Source organism: Parasteatoda tepidariorum, unplaced genomic scaffold, assembly GCF_982258835.1.
Source record: "Parasteatoda tepidariorum strain Cologne lab strain unplaced genomic scaffold, Ptep-v5.0 scaffold_83, whole genome shotgun sequence".
Classification (NCBI taxonomy): domain Eukaryota; kingdom Metazoa; phylum Arthropoda; class Arachnida; order Araneae; family Theridiidae; genus Parasteatoda; species Parasteatoda tepidariorum.
In genome coordinates this window covers 139205-155905 of record NW_028257442.1, presented here as the reverse complement: position 1 = coordinate 155905, position 16701 = coordinate 139205, and the positions used below count along the sequence as shown (strand labels likewise).

Sequence of the window (16701 nt, the reverse complement as noted above, 5' to 3'; positions counted from 1 at the left end):
AGTCATGGATTTGTATCACTGATTAATCTGACTTTTGAAATAGAATTTAACCCTCCCGTGAATTTCTTGATGTACCAAATATCTGAATTTGTAACTAACTCCACACTCACAGTCATATTTTATTAAAATACTAGCCGCCTAAGGCGGCCAGCTGTCCGCCACGCTGAAGGTTTTCACAAATAAAGTTTTTTAAAACATAGCAGGAAATCTGAAGATTAGTGGACAATTAAAGTGTTCCTGTCCTGCAATTTTGTCTTCATATCCAGTTCTGCTGCAGATGTGTTATAGCTCTTGAGGATGTTTGAAATTATATAGCTACAACGCTTAAGAAGGAAAAAAAACTAAAATGCCAAATACATGAAAAGAACACGAAAACGAATAAATTTTTTATGGTATCAATTTTTATTTCTATATAATTTTTTATGGTATCAAATTCTATTTCTATATCTGTTACGTCAAGCACTCAGGTATTATAATTTGATCTAGTTGTGCTTGTATAATTTTGATCTAGTTGCGCTTTCTACGTCATTTTGTTAACATCGTTTGGTTTGTTATTTAACATCGTTTGGTTTGTTATTTCTAAGTTAACTTTCAAAAAATTGGCTGGCATCAGCATTTTTATTCTTTAAGTTGTTTACTTTTTCTTTTGGAATTCGTTCCTTTTTAGCGAAATGTTTTTCAACCTAATCGAATTCTTTGCCGACTGTTCTCTGTATATATAAAGAAAATAAAGTAAATATTTTTAAAGTGTTGTGAAAAGAATTTTTAATTGTACAAAGTACTACAATATCGCTACAAAAATTATCGTCTTCGCTTAAGAAAAAAAAAATAGAGCGTAGAAAGAAGAAGAAAAACTTATTATAACAATTATGAACAGCGACAAATATATCAAAGCGAAGCGTTCTATTTACGTATCGAATATGCGAACTTTACAATTAAATTATTAATTCTTTCGTATATCATTGGTTTAAGTTGTCGAAAATTAATATTTCAATTGTAAGGTTCGCATTAGCATACATTTATAAGAGTGGGGAAAAGTATATGCATTTTTTAATAGTTTTTTGAATATGGCTCTTTGAAGACGAAAAAGCAGACGAAAAGCATAGACTTACAAAATGACTGATAACTAAATAACTAATCCAAATTTTTAAAAAAGAAAAAAAATACTTCTTCATTATGTCAAAACACAATTATGTGCCGAGTTTCGTGCCTGGGCGAGGCTTCTGGGGCGATATATTGTGATTACAGACACACACACACACACACACACAGCCGCTTTTATTATTATGTATAGATAAAATGTTTTTATCGTGTTCTTTAAAAATTGTGTTCTTTCAACAAATGGAAGAAAAAACATCATTTCCAGAGCAAATTATCTTTTAAACTTTTGTGATTTAAGAATTTTTATTATTTATTTTTTTATTATATCAATTTAAGTTTCTAGTTGAAGCAAGCCAGTCATTGGCAATTTTTTTTATTTTTTTATTCTAAAATGAGAACTGAAAAATCAGAAGTATTTCTTTCCTTATCAATGAGCAAGAAAAGTATTTTTAGAATATAATTTTGCAAAAAAGAAATTAATTGCTTTTGTATTTTTCAGCTATTTTATTGCTTCAACTCTTTATTTATTCTGTTTTTTAAATTAAAAATCAACTGAGGATGCAGATTACAACAGTTTTGGCTATACGAATCATTTCAATTAATGTTATTATAATGCTTTTTTAAATTTGCTGTTGTGTTTTTGTCAGAGATAATAGTAAATTTGTAAAGTCTTGAAAAATTCTTGGAATTAATCATGGACTTGGTAATTTAAAATGTAGCAGATACGCTGATTTTATTATATTGCTAGTTTTTGAAATTTGGATTACATGTGCTAAAGTTTTTATGCTTACATACTTCATTATTTGTTTGATGATGCAAGAATAACATTACTACTATAAATGATATTTTTAAATTAATATTAAAATTTTGAATAATATTAAGGGTTCATGAATCAATAATTGGAAAGAACAAGTTCTGTTGTATCACAATTTGTGCTTCATGTTTTGTTTATCCAGTTGCAATGCTTTTAGTTTTCTTCCAGGTTGTTATGATCATCAGTTATTGTGATGCATCCTTAATTGTAGAGAGAAGGCTCCTTCATCGACTGAATTTTCAACCATGCTGACTCGAATTATACAATAATTACACAAATTGTAATATTTAAAAGGATTTTATTTCATTGTGGTTCAGTGGTTAAATCCAAACTGAAACTTAAGAAGAGCAGAAAAAAATAATAAAAAAATTGTTTGCGCTCAGTGCCATCTGGTATTAAAATCCTCAACACTCCCCACTTGAACTCCTCCGAGTTCACTAAAATTTTAAACATAAAAATTAGACAAAAATAACATAAACATATTAAACAAATAACATTTAAATGCAAATAAATTTGAAATGAGATGCAAATATTCACTTGAAAGAAAATTAAAAAAAAAAAAAAAACATAAATTATTAAAGTTTATCATTGTTCATTTCAGTCATTGAGTTCTAAAGGATAAATAAGTTGTACTGGGCGTTTATATTCGCCGTTGGAGTTGCGAATAAGGCAAGATCTTATAAGTCCATCACGCCCTTGAAATACTTTTGTTATAATACCTATGTCCCATAATAGTTTAGATTTTGTGGTGCCCTCCATCAAAACCACATCTCCCACTTTCAAACATTTTGTTAGGTTAGGAGAAGTAAAGTTGTGTGCAGATCTCAAATTAAACAAATAGCGCTCCTTCCAGCGCTTCCATAAATTAGCCAATAATGTAGCTTGGTATTCTTTTTTTTTGTAAGAATCTTTTTGGTGGATTCTCTATGGATGATTTCTATGAAATGGGCTGGATATTCTGGCTTTTCTTTACCAGGGGTTAAAAATTGTGATGGGGTAAGAATTTCCGGTTCACCAATTTCGTTAGTGATGTAGGACAAGGGTCGAAGATTAACGATGGTTTCGATTTCAGTCAATATAGTGGTCATCTCTTCAAAATTTAAAAGAGCTTTTCGAAGTATTTTCTTTAGAGGCTCTTTGACACTTTTTACCAATCTTTCATAAAATCCTCCCCACCAAGGGGCAAGTTGGACGATGAATTTCCAGGATATTCTTTTAGCAGCAAGAAAGTTTTTGAATTCGGAATTTTCCAAAATATCAAATAATCTCTGAAGCTCTTTATTGGTACATTTAAAAGTCTTGGCGTTGTCGGAGTAGATTGTATGACAACCACCTCTTTTAGAGAGAAATCTTCTGAATGCGAGCAGAAAAGTCGAAGTAGACAAGTCTGTGACTAATTCAAGATGTATTGCTCTCGTGACAGCACATGTGAACAACGCTATATATGATTTCTTTATTCCATTTTCACCCTTGATGTAGATTGGTCCGGCAAAATAAATTCCGCATACGGTAAAAGCAGGAGTTTCACTAATTCGATCTTTTGGAAGCTGTCCAGTCATTTGGGTAGAAGGCTTGGCTGTGTATTTGCGACAAATCAAACATTTCGAGACAACCTATTTTTATTAATTGTCTTCCTTTAGGCACCCAAAATCTTCTCCGAATTTGTACTAGAGTGCTCTCTACTCCAGAATGAAATACATTTTCGTGTTCTCGCTTGACAAGCAACTCTGCAAATTTAGACTGTCTTGGTATGATTATAGGCTTTTTCTCACCAAAAGAATAATCTCCTTCGTCCAATCTTCCTGTGATTATCAGGATACCTTTTTCATCAAGATAAGGAGCTAAATTGAAAATAGTAGAAGAAGCTGGAATAGGCAAACTAGATTGGAGAGCTCGTATCTCACTTTCAAAGAATTTTGCTTGAGTAAGCTTTACTAGTATATCTTCAGAATTTCGGAGCTCTTCTGCAGTCAAAGTGTCCATATTCGGCTTAACTTTCTTTAAACAGTTCAAATATCGCACTACCCACGCTATGATTCTAACAACTTTTTCGAGGTTGCTAAAGTTAGCGATATTTATCAACTCAAGTTCTTCACCATCTACACATTTCATAACGGTGATTTCATTTTTACGATACTCAATTTGTTCATCATTTTCTTTGAAGTGTTTCAATTCTGGCCACATTTCGGTCGGAAGCGACAACCAAGGTGGCCCCTTCCACCAAATGTCGGAATTCTTCAATATACTCATGGAAGCACCTCTACTAATAAGATCGGCAGGATTGTCAATTCCGGGGCAGTGGAACCAGTCCTTAGGTTGAGTAATCTCTTGAATTTCTTCCAATCGGTTATGCACAAATTGTTTAAAGCGAATGGCAGGAGTTTTTATCCAACAACACACAATAGAGGAATCGCACCAAAAGAAACTGTCACACGGAATTTTTATGGCTCTAGTAATAGTTCGAAATAATCTAGCAGAGAGGAGGGCACCTAGTAGCTCAAGTCGTGGTAATGTAATCATTTTAAGGGGCGCAATTCTACTTTTAGCTGAAACAAAACATGTAGAAATATGCCCATCACTAGTTTCTGATCTGATATATGCTACTGTACCATAACCCTTTAAGCTGGCGTCAGAGAAGATATGTAACTGTGAACTTATAATTTCTTTGTTACCTGCTTCGAAAAAATGATAACGCGGTATTTTCAAATCATTAAGTTCACCGAATTGTTTACATATTTCGCTCCACTGATTTTCCATATCTAAGGGTAGCTCTTGATCCCACTCCAATCCGCTTTTCTAAATGCTTTGAACTAGAGATTTTAGAAGCATTGTAAAGGGTCCCGAAAATCCTACTGGATCAAAAATACGTCCAATAATTTTCAAAATAAATCGTTTTGTTATCTGCCCTGTGTCTATCAATTTTAACAGATATTTGGACTCAAAGTAAAATACATCTTTTTTAGGATCCCAAAAAACACCCAAAACTTTAAATGGAAAGCCTGATTGACCTAACGATTCCTTTTCATTCTGAACATTTATGCCTGCATTCTTCCATAATTCACGTAATTTTTTATCATTTGTTTGAAACTTTCTCAATACCATGCCCGCATCCCGAAATATTTCAGCACAATCAGAACTTATTTGAAATGCTGTATCCGTACTGTCACTTCCCCCTATGACGTCATCGACATATACCCTTTCATTTAGTAATTCATACGCAAGAGGCTTTGATTTGCAAACTTTTTAATATGCTCTTTAATAGTAGCCGCTAAGAGAAAAGGGCTACAGTTGATACCAAATAGTACGCGGCAAAATCTATAAATTACTGTAGACGAATCATTATCGGGGTCATCTGACCAAAGAAATCTTGTGACATCTCGATCTTCTACATTAATCCCTATTTGTAAGAAAGCTTGTTGAACGTCCCCTATAAAAGCAATCTTGTTTTCCCGAAACGCTAGCATAAGTTCATATATATCTGGGTATAAATTTGGCCCAATATACAAACAGTCGTTAAGAGACAATTCATTTTTTTTATGCGCGGAACCGTCAAATACAATCCTTAATTTGCTAGTTAGTTTATCGTTTCTTATAACAGCCCTATGAGGTAAATAACATTGTTTATAATTTTGGGAATCAGTGTTTTTAACTTTCTCAATTATCCCTTCATTTTCATAAGTTTTTATAACTTTTTTATATTCTTCAAACAAGGATTTATCATTTTTAAATCTCCTTTCTAATTTGTCAAACCTCTCTGAAGTTAGCTCAAAGTTATCATTTAACAAATGTTTTGTATTTGGTCTCCAGAGAAGTCGCACACTATATCTATTATTTTCAAAATGCAAATCAGAATTAAAACCTTTTAACAATTCACTTTTATTATCAACATTTTCTTCGTTTATAGTATTTATTCCTAATCCTTCAAGGTTCCAAAACAAAGAATAATCAACATCAGATATTATAGTATTGTTTACAATCCTACTTAATTGGCAATTATTCATGAATCTCCCTTGAACCACAAAACCAAATAAACTATCGGTTGCAACGAGCCCTTTTCCCAGCCTCAAAGACGTATCAGAGATTACGTCATGTAGGAAATCGGCGCCGATCAAAATGTCTATATCAGCAATTTCTCCGGTATCCGAAAGAAAAATATTATTTTTCCTCGCTAATTGTTTAATTTTCTCTTGGGGTGCGGCTATTTTCCCACATGTTATTTTTTCTACTACAAATGCTTCAATGCAAACATTTAATTTTTTATCGTTTTTGTTCTGAAGATTCACTTTCACTAAATCATAAGAACACCCCTTGGAAATTTTTTCTCCAAAACCGAAAACATGCAACTGTTCAGTTTTAATGGCCCTGAGGTTCAACTCATTACAAATATCCCGTTTCAAAAAACTGCGATGGCTACCAGAGTCAAATAAAATTCTAACCAACTTCTTTACATTACCATAAATCAAATACGCTAAAGAAGTCTGTAAATAGATCATTTCATTTTGTTTTCGTTTCGAAACACATGAAGCGGTAACGGATGCCAAAGTATCGTTTTTCTCCTTCGACTCATTATTTATAGCTGATTTATCACAAATTAATTCGCTATGCTGTTTCTTACATAATGTGCAAATACATTTATTCCAACATTTTTTGGATGTGTGATATTTCTTTAAGCACCGGAAACAGCGAAATTGATCTTTTAGCATTTGTTTTTTTTCTTCGATGGTCAGAGAACAATCTTTCGATTCGTGATTTTTGGAATTACAAAACAAACAAAATATGTTGTTAGATGCCGAAACTAATGCTGAGGAAGATGAGAAATTTCGATTATAATTATGTTAACTATGGCTCTCCGACCGTTGCTGAGTTTCGAAATGAACACTTAGTTTTTTAGAACTATTAGACAACACATGTGAGGCTTCTCTACATTCTACCTCTTTTCTAATAAATGAAATTAATTCATCAATGTCAAAATCTACACTTGATTTTCTATTTTTTTTATAATCTAAATTTAAATCCTCTGGTAGCTTTTGTAAAATAACAGGACAGAGTAAATTACCATAACTACCTTTTGTTACATTCATTGATTGCAAACTGCGAATGTGGATTTCACATTCGTCATAGAACTTACGTAGAGCTTTAATATCATATGAATTTCCTACAGAATTAATTGATAAAAGTTTATTCATATGACTACTAATAATTAAATCTTGCCTACCAAATCTTTCGGTTAGCAACTTAATTGAAGAATCATAATTACTTTCAGTTAATGAGAATCCAGAAATTGTACTCAAAGCAACTCCCCCTAAATACATCTTAAGATAATTAAATTTATCAATTTTTTTAAGACTCTCATTACTATGTATAGCTATGTTGTAGCTATTCCAGAAACTGTGCCACTCACAAGCATCACCAAAAAATTTGTTTATCTCCAATTTAGGTAATTTAACGTTGGCAACGTGCGAGATATTTCTATAAGTTATATTTTCTTGTAAATTATTGTTACCACTATTAACCGTTACTTCCTGTCTTGTAGTCTGGCATTTTAGTAAATATCTTTCAATTTTGCCTTTATAAGCCACTACTCGATCTTGATATTCTTGACTTTGTATGATTTCACTTTCAAATTCATCGCTCTTTTCAAAATAATTTTCAATTTTCAAATCAAGAGCCTTTAAAGCTTCGTTTTTTTCATTTAACTGATTTAGATAATCATACAAAGTATCATCAGGAAGTATTTCTAATAACGATTTATCAATTTTATTTATTAATTTTGTAATCAGCTGTCTGATTACAGCTCTTTTGAACTTTAATTTTTCAAAATCATCCATTATAAACAGCTCGCACGTTACTATAATAAATACAATACAATAAATACAATAAAATATCAAAGTAAATTACCGACTTAAGGGAGACCAAAACAAAACAAATGTTAACTTACATTTCATGCAGGTGGCCTATTTCCCGGCCGATGCACCATGACTCTAACTATACAATAATTACACAAATTGTAATATTTAAAAGGATTTTATTTCATTGTGGTTCAGTGGTTAAATCCAAACTGAAACTTAAGAAGAGCAGAAAAAAAATAATAAAAAAATTGTTTGCGCTCAGCGCCATCTGGTATTAAAATTCTCAACACATGCTGGCCTGAGAATTATTACGATTTCCAGGTCAGTGCTTGTTGAAATTCCAGTTTTGATCCGTCGTGTTCAGTTTTCTGTCAAATCAACATTAAGAAGGAAGTTATGATATTGAATAAGTATACATTTTAATTTGTTTTAAAGATATATTTAATCTTGGTTTGTTTACGGAGTTAATATATTACGTTGTACTATATTTTATATTAACCTTATCTATTATTAATATTTATAGTTTTATATAAAGAAAATTATATTAAAAATATATGTGTCACATATACACTTAATGTAATGTGACAATTTTATTTCTAATTTTATTTAAGCCTTCAATTTTTCTTTAAACGTTATTCCTCTTTTTTTACTTTAGCAATCTTTTTAACTTTCTTGGTGACCTTTCTCATGGTCAGCGCGGTCATCGCACTTCCTGTGGGGAAATCAACCAACCCCTCTTTTCACGCCTTTCTTTTTCTTCCTTTAATTTCAGGGGGGCTAACTAACCAATCTCTTTACTTTAAATTTCAAACTCTCCGCCTCTTTAAATTTAATTGGTCGTAGTTTTTCTGGTCTACCCCAGTTAAGGAATTTTTAAGTCACTTTGGGGACATTCTCTTTCTCTCGAGCCTTCTGGCTGGTTCCTTTTTTTTTTCCCGAGATGCGGACTTCGGTCCGTATTGAGGGATTTCTTTTTTACATTTTTTTAAACCTTTATCTTAAATTAAATCCATAGCTGTAATCAATTTCTGAAAAATTTAAAATCAACAGTTTATACCTTTAATTTTTCTTTAACATTAAATGTCCTCTCAAATTTAAGTTTTCTTTTCATATTTATTTTAACGATTAAATTACTCGTTCTTTTATATTTTACTTTTATGTATGACGCCTTCATTGTTTTAATTCTCTTATCACCCATTTCTAATAATCGCCATTCATGTGTAGTAAATGTAACGATCGATATTTGTTACTAAATAAAAATAATTTGTTAATAATTGAATGTGGTGCTGAAGTGCTTATTTCCCCGTCTTCCTTTGATGTCTGTTTGTTTAATATGTCCTCATGTATGGTGAGTACCCTTTTATTATTGTTTTGGGCATTGTATTCTTGATAATATTGGAAACATCAATTTACTCCATTTATCTTAAATACTTATATCTGGATATAGCATGACCTTGTTTCTTTATCTTTTTATCTTTAATTATTTTTAGTTTCACCCTTATTCTAAATTCGGTGATACCAATTTATCCAATTTGTTCAAACCTCACACTTTGTGACCCTTTGGACCTATTGGGTTATTGTTATCCCACATTAGCATTGTACTACCACTTTCCTTAACGATCACATTCCCCCTTAATTTATTTTAATTACCCTTTTATATATTTTCGGCCTTAATTATAGTTTATCATGACATTTCAATCACTTTAACCTTTTTAATCATGACTATATCCAATTAGTAGTACATATACCAAATATTTCAATCTTTTAATTATAATTCATAAATAACGTTACATTATACGCACCAATTCCTTTTTTTATTAAACTCTTACCATATGTATATATAATTTATATGTATTTTAATATCTTACATAATTATTAATATGGTATCTCATCAAATTTTGTTTCATTATTGTCGGATCATTGTTTTGTTTGTTGTTTTTTAAGCATTTTTTGTGGTTAAAAGTCCAAATTATTTTTTGTTTCATTCGTAGTGAGTAAAACAATTAATTGCAAGAAATATGAAGAATTTCAGTGTACTTTTACTATGTCTTATTGCCTTTATTAAATTTTACATACATTAAAGTTTTAGATTTTGTGTTTACGTTGATCTAATGAAATGCACTTACAGACAAATATCAACCATCATAAAATTTTGATTTAAAATGAAAATTAAATTTGACTGAAAAATTAAAATTAACAGTTCAAAGTTCGTATGAGTTCAAAGTTTGTATTCTATAGGCAGTGGGCAAAGTTTAACAATAGGACGTTTTAACTCACCATTTGCAGTTTTCAACCTTACCACTCTGATTTTACCATCTGCTCCAGGATAAGTCTCTAGCACACGTCCTAACTTCCACTTCAGTGGAGGTAAATCATCTTCTTTGATTAGCACCAGTTCATTTACAGCAAGATTTTTCTTTACTTGGAGCCATTTCGGTCGCCTTTGAAGAGTGGAAAGATAGTCAGTTGACCACTGTTTCCAAAATTGTTGTTTCATTTTTTGCATTAACCTCCATCGTTGTAAAGGTGTAATCACTTCCTTTGAAAGATCAGAATCCGGTACTGATGTCAATGAAGTACCAATAAGGAAATGACCAGGCGTCAATGCCTCACAATCAGCAGGATCATCCGACAGAGGGGTAAGTGGCCTAGAATTAAGGCAAGCTTCTACTTCAGCAATCAGGGTTAGGAATTCTTCGTAGGTGAGGATCTGTTCACCGACAGTTTTTTTAAGGTGTGACTTCATAGATTTAACAGTAGATTCCCACAATCCTCCATGATGAGGTGCCGCAGGAGGATTGAATTTCCAAATGATATTATCCTTTGCAAGATAGCCTTGAAAACCTTCATCTGAAGAAAGTGATGCAATCAGGCGTTTCAACTCTCTATACGCACCAACATAATTTGTCCCACAGTCACTGTGTATCTGATCAGGTTTTCCACGTCGAGATGTAAATCTTCTTAAAGAAGCTAGGAAGGCATCAGAAGTCAGATCACTTACAAGTTCTAAGTGAACTGCTTTTGTGGATAAACACACAAATAAACAAACATAGCATTTCATAGTCTTCACACCTCTTCCTTTTCTGGACTTCACTTGGAAAGGACCGGCATAATCAGTTCCAACAATGGAGAAAACTCGGGAAGGTGTTACTCTTACTGAAGGTAAATCAGACATAAATTGAGTCAAAATTCTAGCATTTTGACGATGACATTTTACACAACTGGAGATAGTCTTTCTGACAAGATTCTTGACACCAATTATCCAATATTCTTGCGTTAATGCTGATAATGTCATTTGAATAGTTCCATGTAGATGGCTTTCATGAAAATATCTCACAATTATCGTTGATAAATGATGACCTTTTGGGAGAAGTATTGGATGTTTTCGACGGTCAGAAAGATTGGAATTCTTCAATCTTCCACCAACTCGGAGCAGTCCCGATGAGTCAAGAAAGGGTGCCAAAGGCAACAGATTGCTATTTTTTGGGAGTGTCTTCTCTTTATGCAGATATTCTATTTCAGTACCAAAAGCATATTCTTGAACTATCTTCAGCAGAGATTTTCTAGAATTTTGAATCTCTGCAGTTGTTAAACAACCACTAATATTTGCAGCTGGAAACTTGCAATTTAAAATAAATCTTCTACACCAGGCAAATACTCTTTGCAATTTAGTCCATGACGAAATTTTATTTATGACGTTCATACAATCAGGCTGGCTTTCTTCCTTGCAATTATTCATATTAATGTTCATGGGCTTGATTCGTTTCTCAATACGAACTTCATCGTCCAAGTGTTCGCTATTCCAAGAGCTAAAACCTTTACCATTATTCCATTCTGACTCTTCAAGTCTCAGCCAAGGAGGTCCATGCCTGTATTTATCTCCTTCTTTCAATTCGCTTGCATTGCACCCACGTGTCAGCAAATCAGCAGGATTATCGATACCACAGCAATGTCTCCAATTTTCTGGTTCAGTTTTTGCTTGAACTTCCATTACTCTGTTCCCTACAAAGGGTTTCCAATTGCTAGCACACCCCTTGATCCAATGTAAAGTCACCATGGAATCACTCCATAAATAATAATTGTTCGTTATGTGGAAAACACTTCTCAAGGAGTCTAGCACTCTTGCACCAAGGACAGCGGATAAAAGCTCTAGTCTCGGTAACGTAATTTTCCTAACAGGTGCAACTCGAGCTTTTGCAAGGACAAAGCTAACTTCATACTGTCCTGATTCATTGATGTATCTGAGGTAAGCTATAGTACCGAAAGCTAATTCACTGGCATCGCAGAAAATATGTATCAGAAAATCGATGTTCTCTCGACTAGACCTAGGAAAGTACCAACGAGGTATAATAATGTCTTCCAGTTTCGGAACTTCAAATGTCCATTTCTGCCATTTTCTTCTCAAATCATTAGGTAACTCATCATCCCATCCAAGTCCTCTTTGCCAAGTAACTTGCAACAATATCTTTGCTCGAATCGTGAATGCAGCTATAAACCCGATAGGGTCAAAAATCATGCATGATAGTTGCAAAATGGCACGCTTCGTGCAAATAGTACTTGAGAGAGAACAGTTTATGGAAGATAAATCCAATTTCAGTTCATCTTTCACGGTGTCCCATATGACACCTAGTACCTTAATAGGAATCAAACTATTTTTGGAAGGTTCTTCGAATTTCGTTTCTTGCCAATATTGCGACATTTCGATGCTGTTAGTTTTAAAGGCACGTAAGTTCATGTTGGCAGACATAAGAATGTTCTTTGTGTCGTTACGCAGTTCAATAGCGTCTTCTAAATTATTCACACTTGTAATTAAATCATCGACATAGAGGCAATCGTTTAACGCCGCGTATGCTAACTCGTGTGACCCTTTAAATTTCTCAATATGGTGCTTAACTGTAGCGGCTAATAAAAATGGCGAAGACTTAACCCCGAACGCAACTGTAGTGTTCCGAAAAATCTTAATCTCACTTGGCGGCATCTGATCAAACCAAAGAAAGCGCTGACAATCTCTATCGTTTTTATTTAAAGAAATGCGCAAAAACGCTTTCTCAATATCTGCTATAATTCCAATAAAATTCTGTCGAAACCGCAAAAGAAGATTTAACAAATTAGGGTTAAGATTTGGACCTGCCTTTAAATTATCATTCAATGAATAACAATTTTTATCTTTAGAAGATGCATCGAATACAATGCGTAGTTTTGTACGCGATTCCTCTTTATCCCTTCTGATAACTGGATGATGAGGCATGTAATACATATGGTCTGACGAAATCCCTTTCTCAATAGTAATAGGTTCAATTACACCCGATTTTAACTGTTCTCTAAACACTTCATTATAATCCTGAAAGAGAGCCTGATCTTTCTCAAAACGGGTAGTCAAACTCCAGAGCCTCCTCTTAGCATTCGAAAAATTATCTGAAAGATTCATGTTTTCCCTAAAAGGCAACCTAACCACATATTTTCCATTTTCAAATTTTATTTCATTTTCAAAGCGTCGCAAAATTTCCATATCATTAGTTAAAATGCTATTATCATCCTTCCCAATAAACAAATTATCTATTTCCCAAAGTTTCCTTAAATTAGCATTTAAATCACCATCTGAATTCGTAACATTTTTTCGTTCCGAAATACAAACGTTAACTGATTGAGTTCTTAAATTCATAGATTGCGTAACTCCACTAATACAATAACCGAATAAAGTTTCAATACAATAAAGCCCTTTAGAAAATTCTAATTTATTTCCGGTATAAAATTTCCACATTAAATCGCATCCCAATAAAATGTGAATTTTCTCATTTCCCTCAAAAGAAAACAATTCTTCAGATGATAAATTTAATTCCTTTAACATTCTTTTAATCATATCATTCGGAGCCTGCACGTGGCAATGAGAAATAGAATCAGTAATAAATAATTCTACTTTCGCGCATCTGCTTATTCACCGCAGGTGACCAGCCGACCCGCGAAGCGGGTTTACAGCTTTTCGCGGTCCCCGCGGCGCGCATCTGCTTGGATTATTTATATGAGATAGGTTAACTGTCGTGACCCCGAAATCTTTTTGAATTGGGTTATTTCCAAATGTATATACTTCTAATCGCTCAGTTCGAGAAATCAATAAATTAAGACTATCTGCTAATTCCTTCGTAATGAAACTACAGCTACTAGCTGAATCATAAAGCATTAAAATATTTTTAGAATTACATTTTTTATTTGGATTACGCGCAGTTACAGAACACGTCGGCAAAATTATACTCTTGTTTTGACTATTGGCCTTATGCGCAATACTAGAAATAATTGATTCAGGATTTTGAGGCGCGGCTGCTGGCTCCTCATTTCGCTTTTCTGAGTGATTTGTTATTATCGGTTTCTCTTTCCCAAAACAAAACAGTTCGTTATGATTTTGACTCATACATTTTTTACATCGAACATTTTCCTGGCATTCTACACTCAAATGACCTTTACATAAGCATTTAAAGCAGCGACCTTCTCTTTTTAATTTAGACCTTTTCTCAAAAAGTGATAATAAGCGACAATTTATAGAATCGTGTCCCTTAAAACAAAATATGCATTTCTTATCTCTTATGATAGTAGTTAAAGCGGAAGTGTGCGGATTATTTCTTTTCGCGTATGATTCGTTTGCCGAACGATTATATGGAGGGGAATAATCAATTTTTGGTTGTGTTAGCTGTAATGACGATTCTCTCGATTCTAATTCGATTTTGATAAACTTCATTAATTCATTTACATTAAACTGACCTTTAGATTCTTTTATTTTGTTATATCCCAAACTAACATCAGGAGGTAATAGTTTCAGAATTATGGGACACAAAAGCTGGCCATACGAACCAGATGCGACCTTCAAACTTTCAAGGGAACGAATATGAATTTCAAGTTGATCATATAAATTTCGAAACGCTCTCAAATTAGAAGAGTTTTTCACGGGTTCTAAATTAAGGAGTTTAGTCATGTGACCATTAATTACAAGATCCTCTCGTCCAAATCTATCAGATATTAATTTTATGCATTTGTCATAATTAGAATCTGTCAAACAAAAACCCTTAATAGAATTTAATGCCAAACCACCCAACGAATTTTTTAAGTAATGGAATTTTTCGACATTTGATAATTCGGTACTTTTATGCACTGCATCTTCAAATTGGGCCCAAAATTCAAGCCATAAACAGGGGTCTCCAAAATTTATAGGCAAAGTTAATTTCGGTAAAGAAATCAATTTTTTGTGTTCTATCATGGGAGTTCTATTTAATGAACTTAGAGGTAAATTTTCGTGACTAGAAACCGATTGCGTTTCTTCATTAATTTTATCAATTTTTCGTTTAACTTTACTTTTCCATTTTAAAATTTTCTCCGAATATTCATCAACCGAAATTATTTCCCTTTCAATTTCGTCAACGGAAATAAATGCCTCTATCTTCATGTTAAGTTTTACAAGCTCATATTCTTTTTCAATCAATTGATCGTATAAGGTTTTTAGTTCTTCATTTTTATTCTCATCATCTAAATTTTCATCTTTATAACAGGATTCTATTTTATTAAGCAGTTTAGTCGTTAATGCTCTATATGTTGTTCTCTTTTGAATGGTTTTTTTCTTCGAGTTTTCATCAATTTCATCTGTCTCATTATCACTGACCGACATGGTTATTCAAATTCAATTCTAAAGTTCCCAAATTCAAAATTCAATTCTATTCAAGTTTCAAACAAATTCAAAAATCAAAGTCACTTACATGAGTCATCCACATCTGCCCACGTAATGGCGCCACAAATGAAAAAAGGTTTATTCGTCTCGGGGAAAATAATCACTTACCATGCCGGTTTTAATTACACAACTTTATTGAGACAAAACACATAGAGAACTAAAACTACATATACATAAAACAAAAATTAACATTTACTATTCACGTGACTTTATACTGCCATCTATATTTCATTTTGAAAACTACTTTAAGCATAAACAATGAAAATATGCATATTTGAATTAGTTAGTTGTGTATATTGAATATTATTTGAAAGAAAATATGAATGACTAATAAGTTATACTTTAATAATACACGGTTGGGAAGAAATCAGTTTTTTTTCTCTTTTGAAGGTTAAATTAATATATTACACCCTAAATTTAAAGTTACCATTAATAAGTTATCAATTTTCTTTGTATAAATATCTTCAAATGGTATAAAAAATTGTTTTACATTTTATTATATTGCTAGTTTTAAAATTTAGATTACATGTGTTATAGTTTTCTGTTTACATACTTCATTACTTGTTTGATGATGCTATGATTACATTACTACTATAAATAACAGAATTGCCATGTCAGTGCTTGTTGAAATTCCAGTTTTGATTCTTCAAAAATTCTGGGTACTCCAAATCAACATTATGAAGGAAGTGGAAATATTGATTTAGTATACATTTAAATTAGTTTTGAAGATATATTTAATAATCCATGGGTTATTTACAGAGTTTATATATTATATAGTAGCATATTTTATATTGACTCTATATTAATTTGATTGAGTTAAGAAAATTGATTCAGAGTTATCTTTATAGATATAATGCTTTTAATTCTTTTTTTTTACAGATTATTACAATTTTCAGGAATCTTTCCATGAGTGGAATTTTAGAACTTAAGTGACTTTTCTGTAAGCTGTACTGTTCCTTGTACTGTGATCGTTTTCTTCTAATTAGAAGAATCTGTTTGCTTTACTATTTATAAAAATTTATGCTAGGCTGTAATTAAAGTGTAGAAAATTTAACAATTACTATGATTTTTCATGAACATTATCAATTAGCTCAATATCAATATTTTAATATGAAATGCAAATGCATACTAACAATGTACCACAAATTATTTTAAAAATTATATATATATATATATATATATATATATATATATATATATATATATATATATATATATATATATAT

At 32.2% G+C, this 16701-nt stretch overlaps 2 protein-coding genes across 2 annotated transcripts; both read right to left on the bottom strand.

Moving 5' to 3' along the window:
• Positions 1-3442: 3442 nt before the first annotated feature.
• LOC147800803 (uncharacterized) lies at positions 3443-4672 on the bottom strand. The gene has a single exon (XM_087156457.1). It carries the CDS (start codon positions 4670-4672, stop codon positions 3443-3445), a length of 1230 nt encoding a protein of 409 aa, XP_087012583.1.
• Positions 4673-6750: 2078 nt separating this feature from the next.
• On the bottom strand, positions 6751-15415 carry LOC147800802 (uncharacterized). The gene is made up of 4 exons (XM_087156456.1): positions 15106-15415; positions 14507-14802; positions 10042-13636; positions 6751-7070 (listed from the first exon to the last, which is right to left on the bottom strand). The coding sequence occupies exons 1-4, from the start codon at positions 15413-15415 to the stop codon at positions 6751-6753; spliced, it is 4521 nt and encodes a 1506-aa protein (XP_087012582.1).
• Between the last annotated feature and the right edge of the window lie 1286 nt (positions 15416-16701).

Bases quoted from the DNA above. Each gene is read 5' to 3' on its own strand.
- LOC147800803 (XM_087156457.1), bottom strand. From the start codon at position 4,672: ATGGAAAATCAGTGGAGCGAAATATGTAAACAATTCGGTGAACTTAAT.
- LOC147800802 (XM_087156456.1), bottom strand. From the start codon at position 15,415: ATGTCGGTCAGTGATAATGAGACAGATGAAATTGATGAAAACTCGAAG. The intron at 14,803-15,105 runs GTAAAGTTAAAC...TTTGTTTGACAG, and splicing joins GAAAATTTTAAAATGGAAAA to ATTCTAATTATGACAAATGC. The intron at 13,637-14,506 runs GTAAATGAATTA...TGCCACGTGCAG, and splicing joins AATCTAAAGGTCAGTTTAAT to GCTCCGAATGATATGATTAA.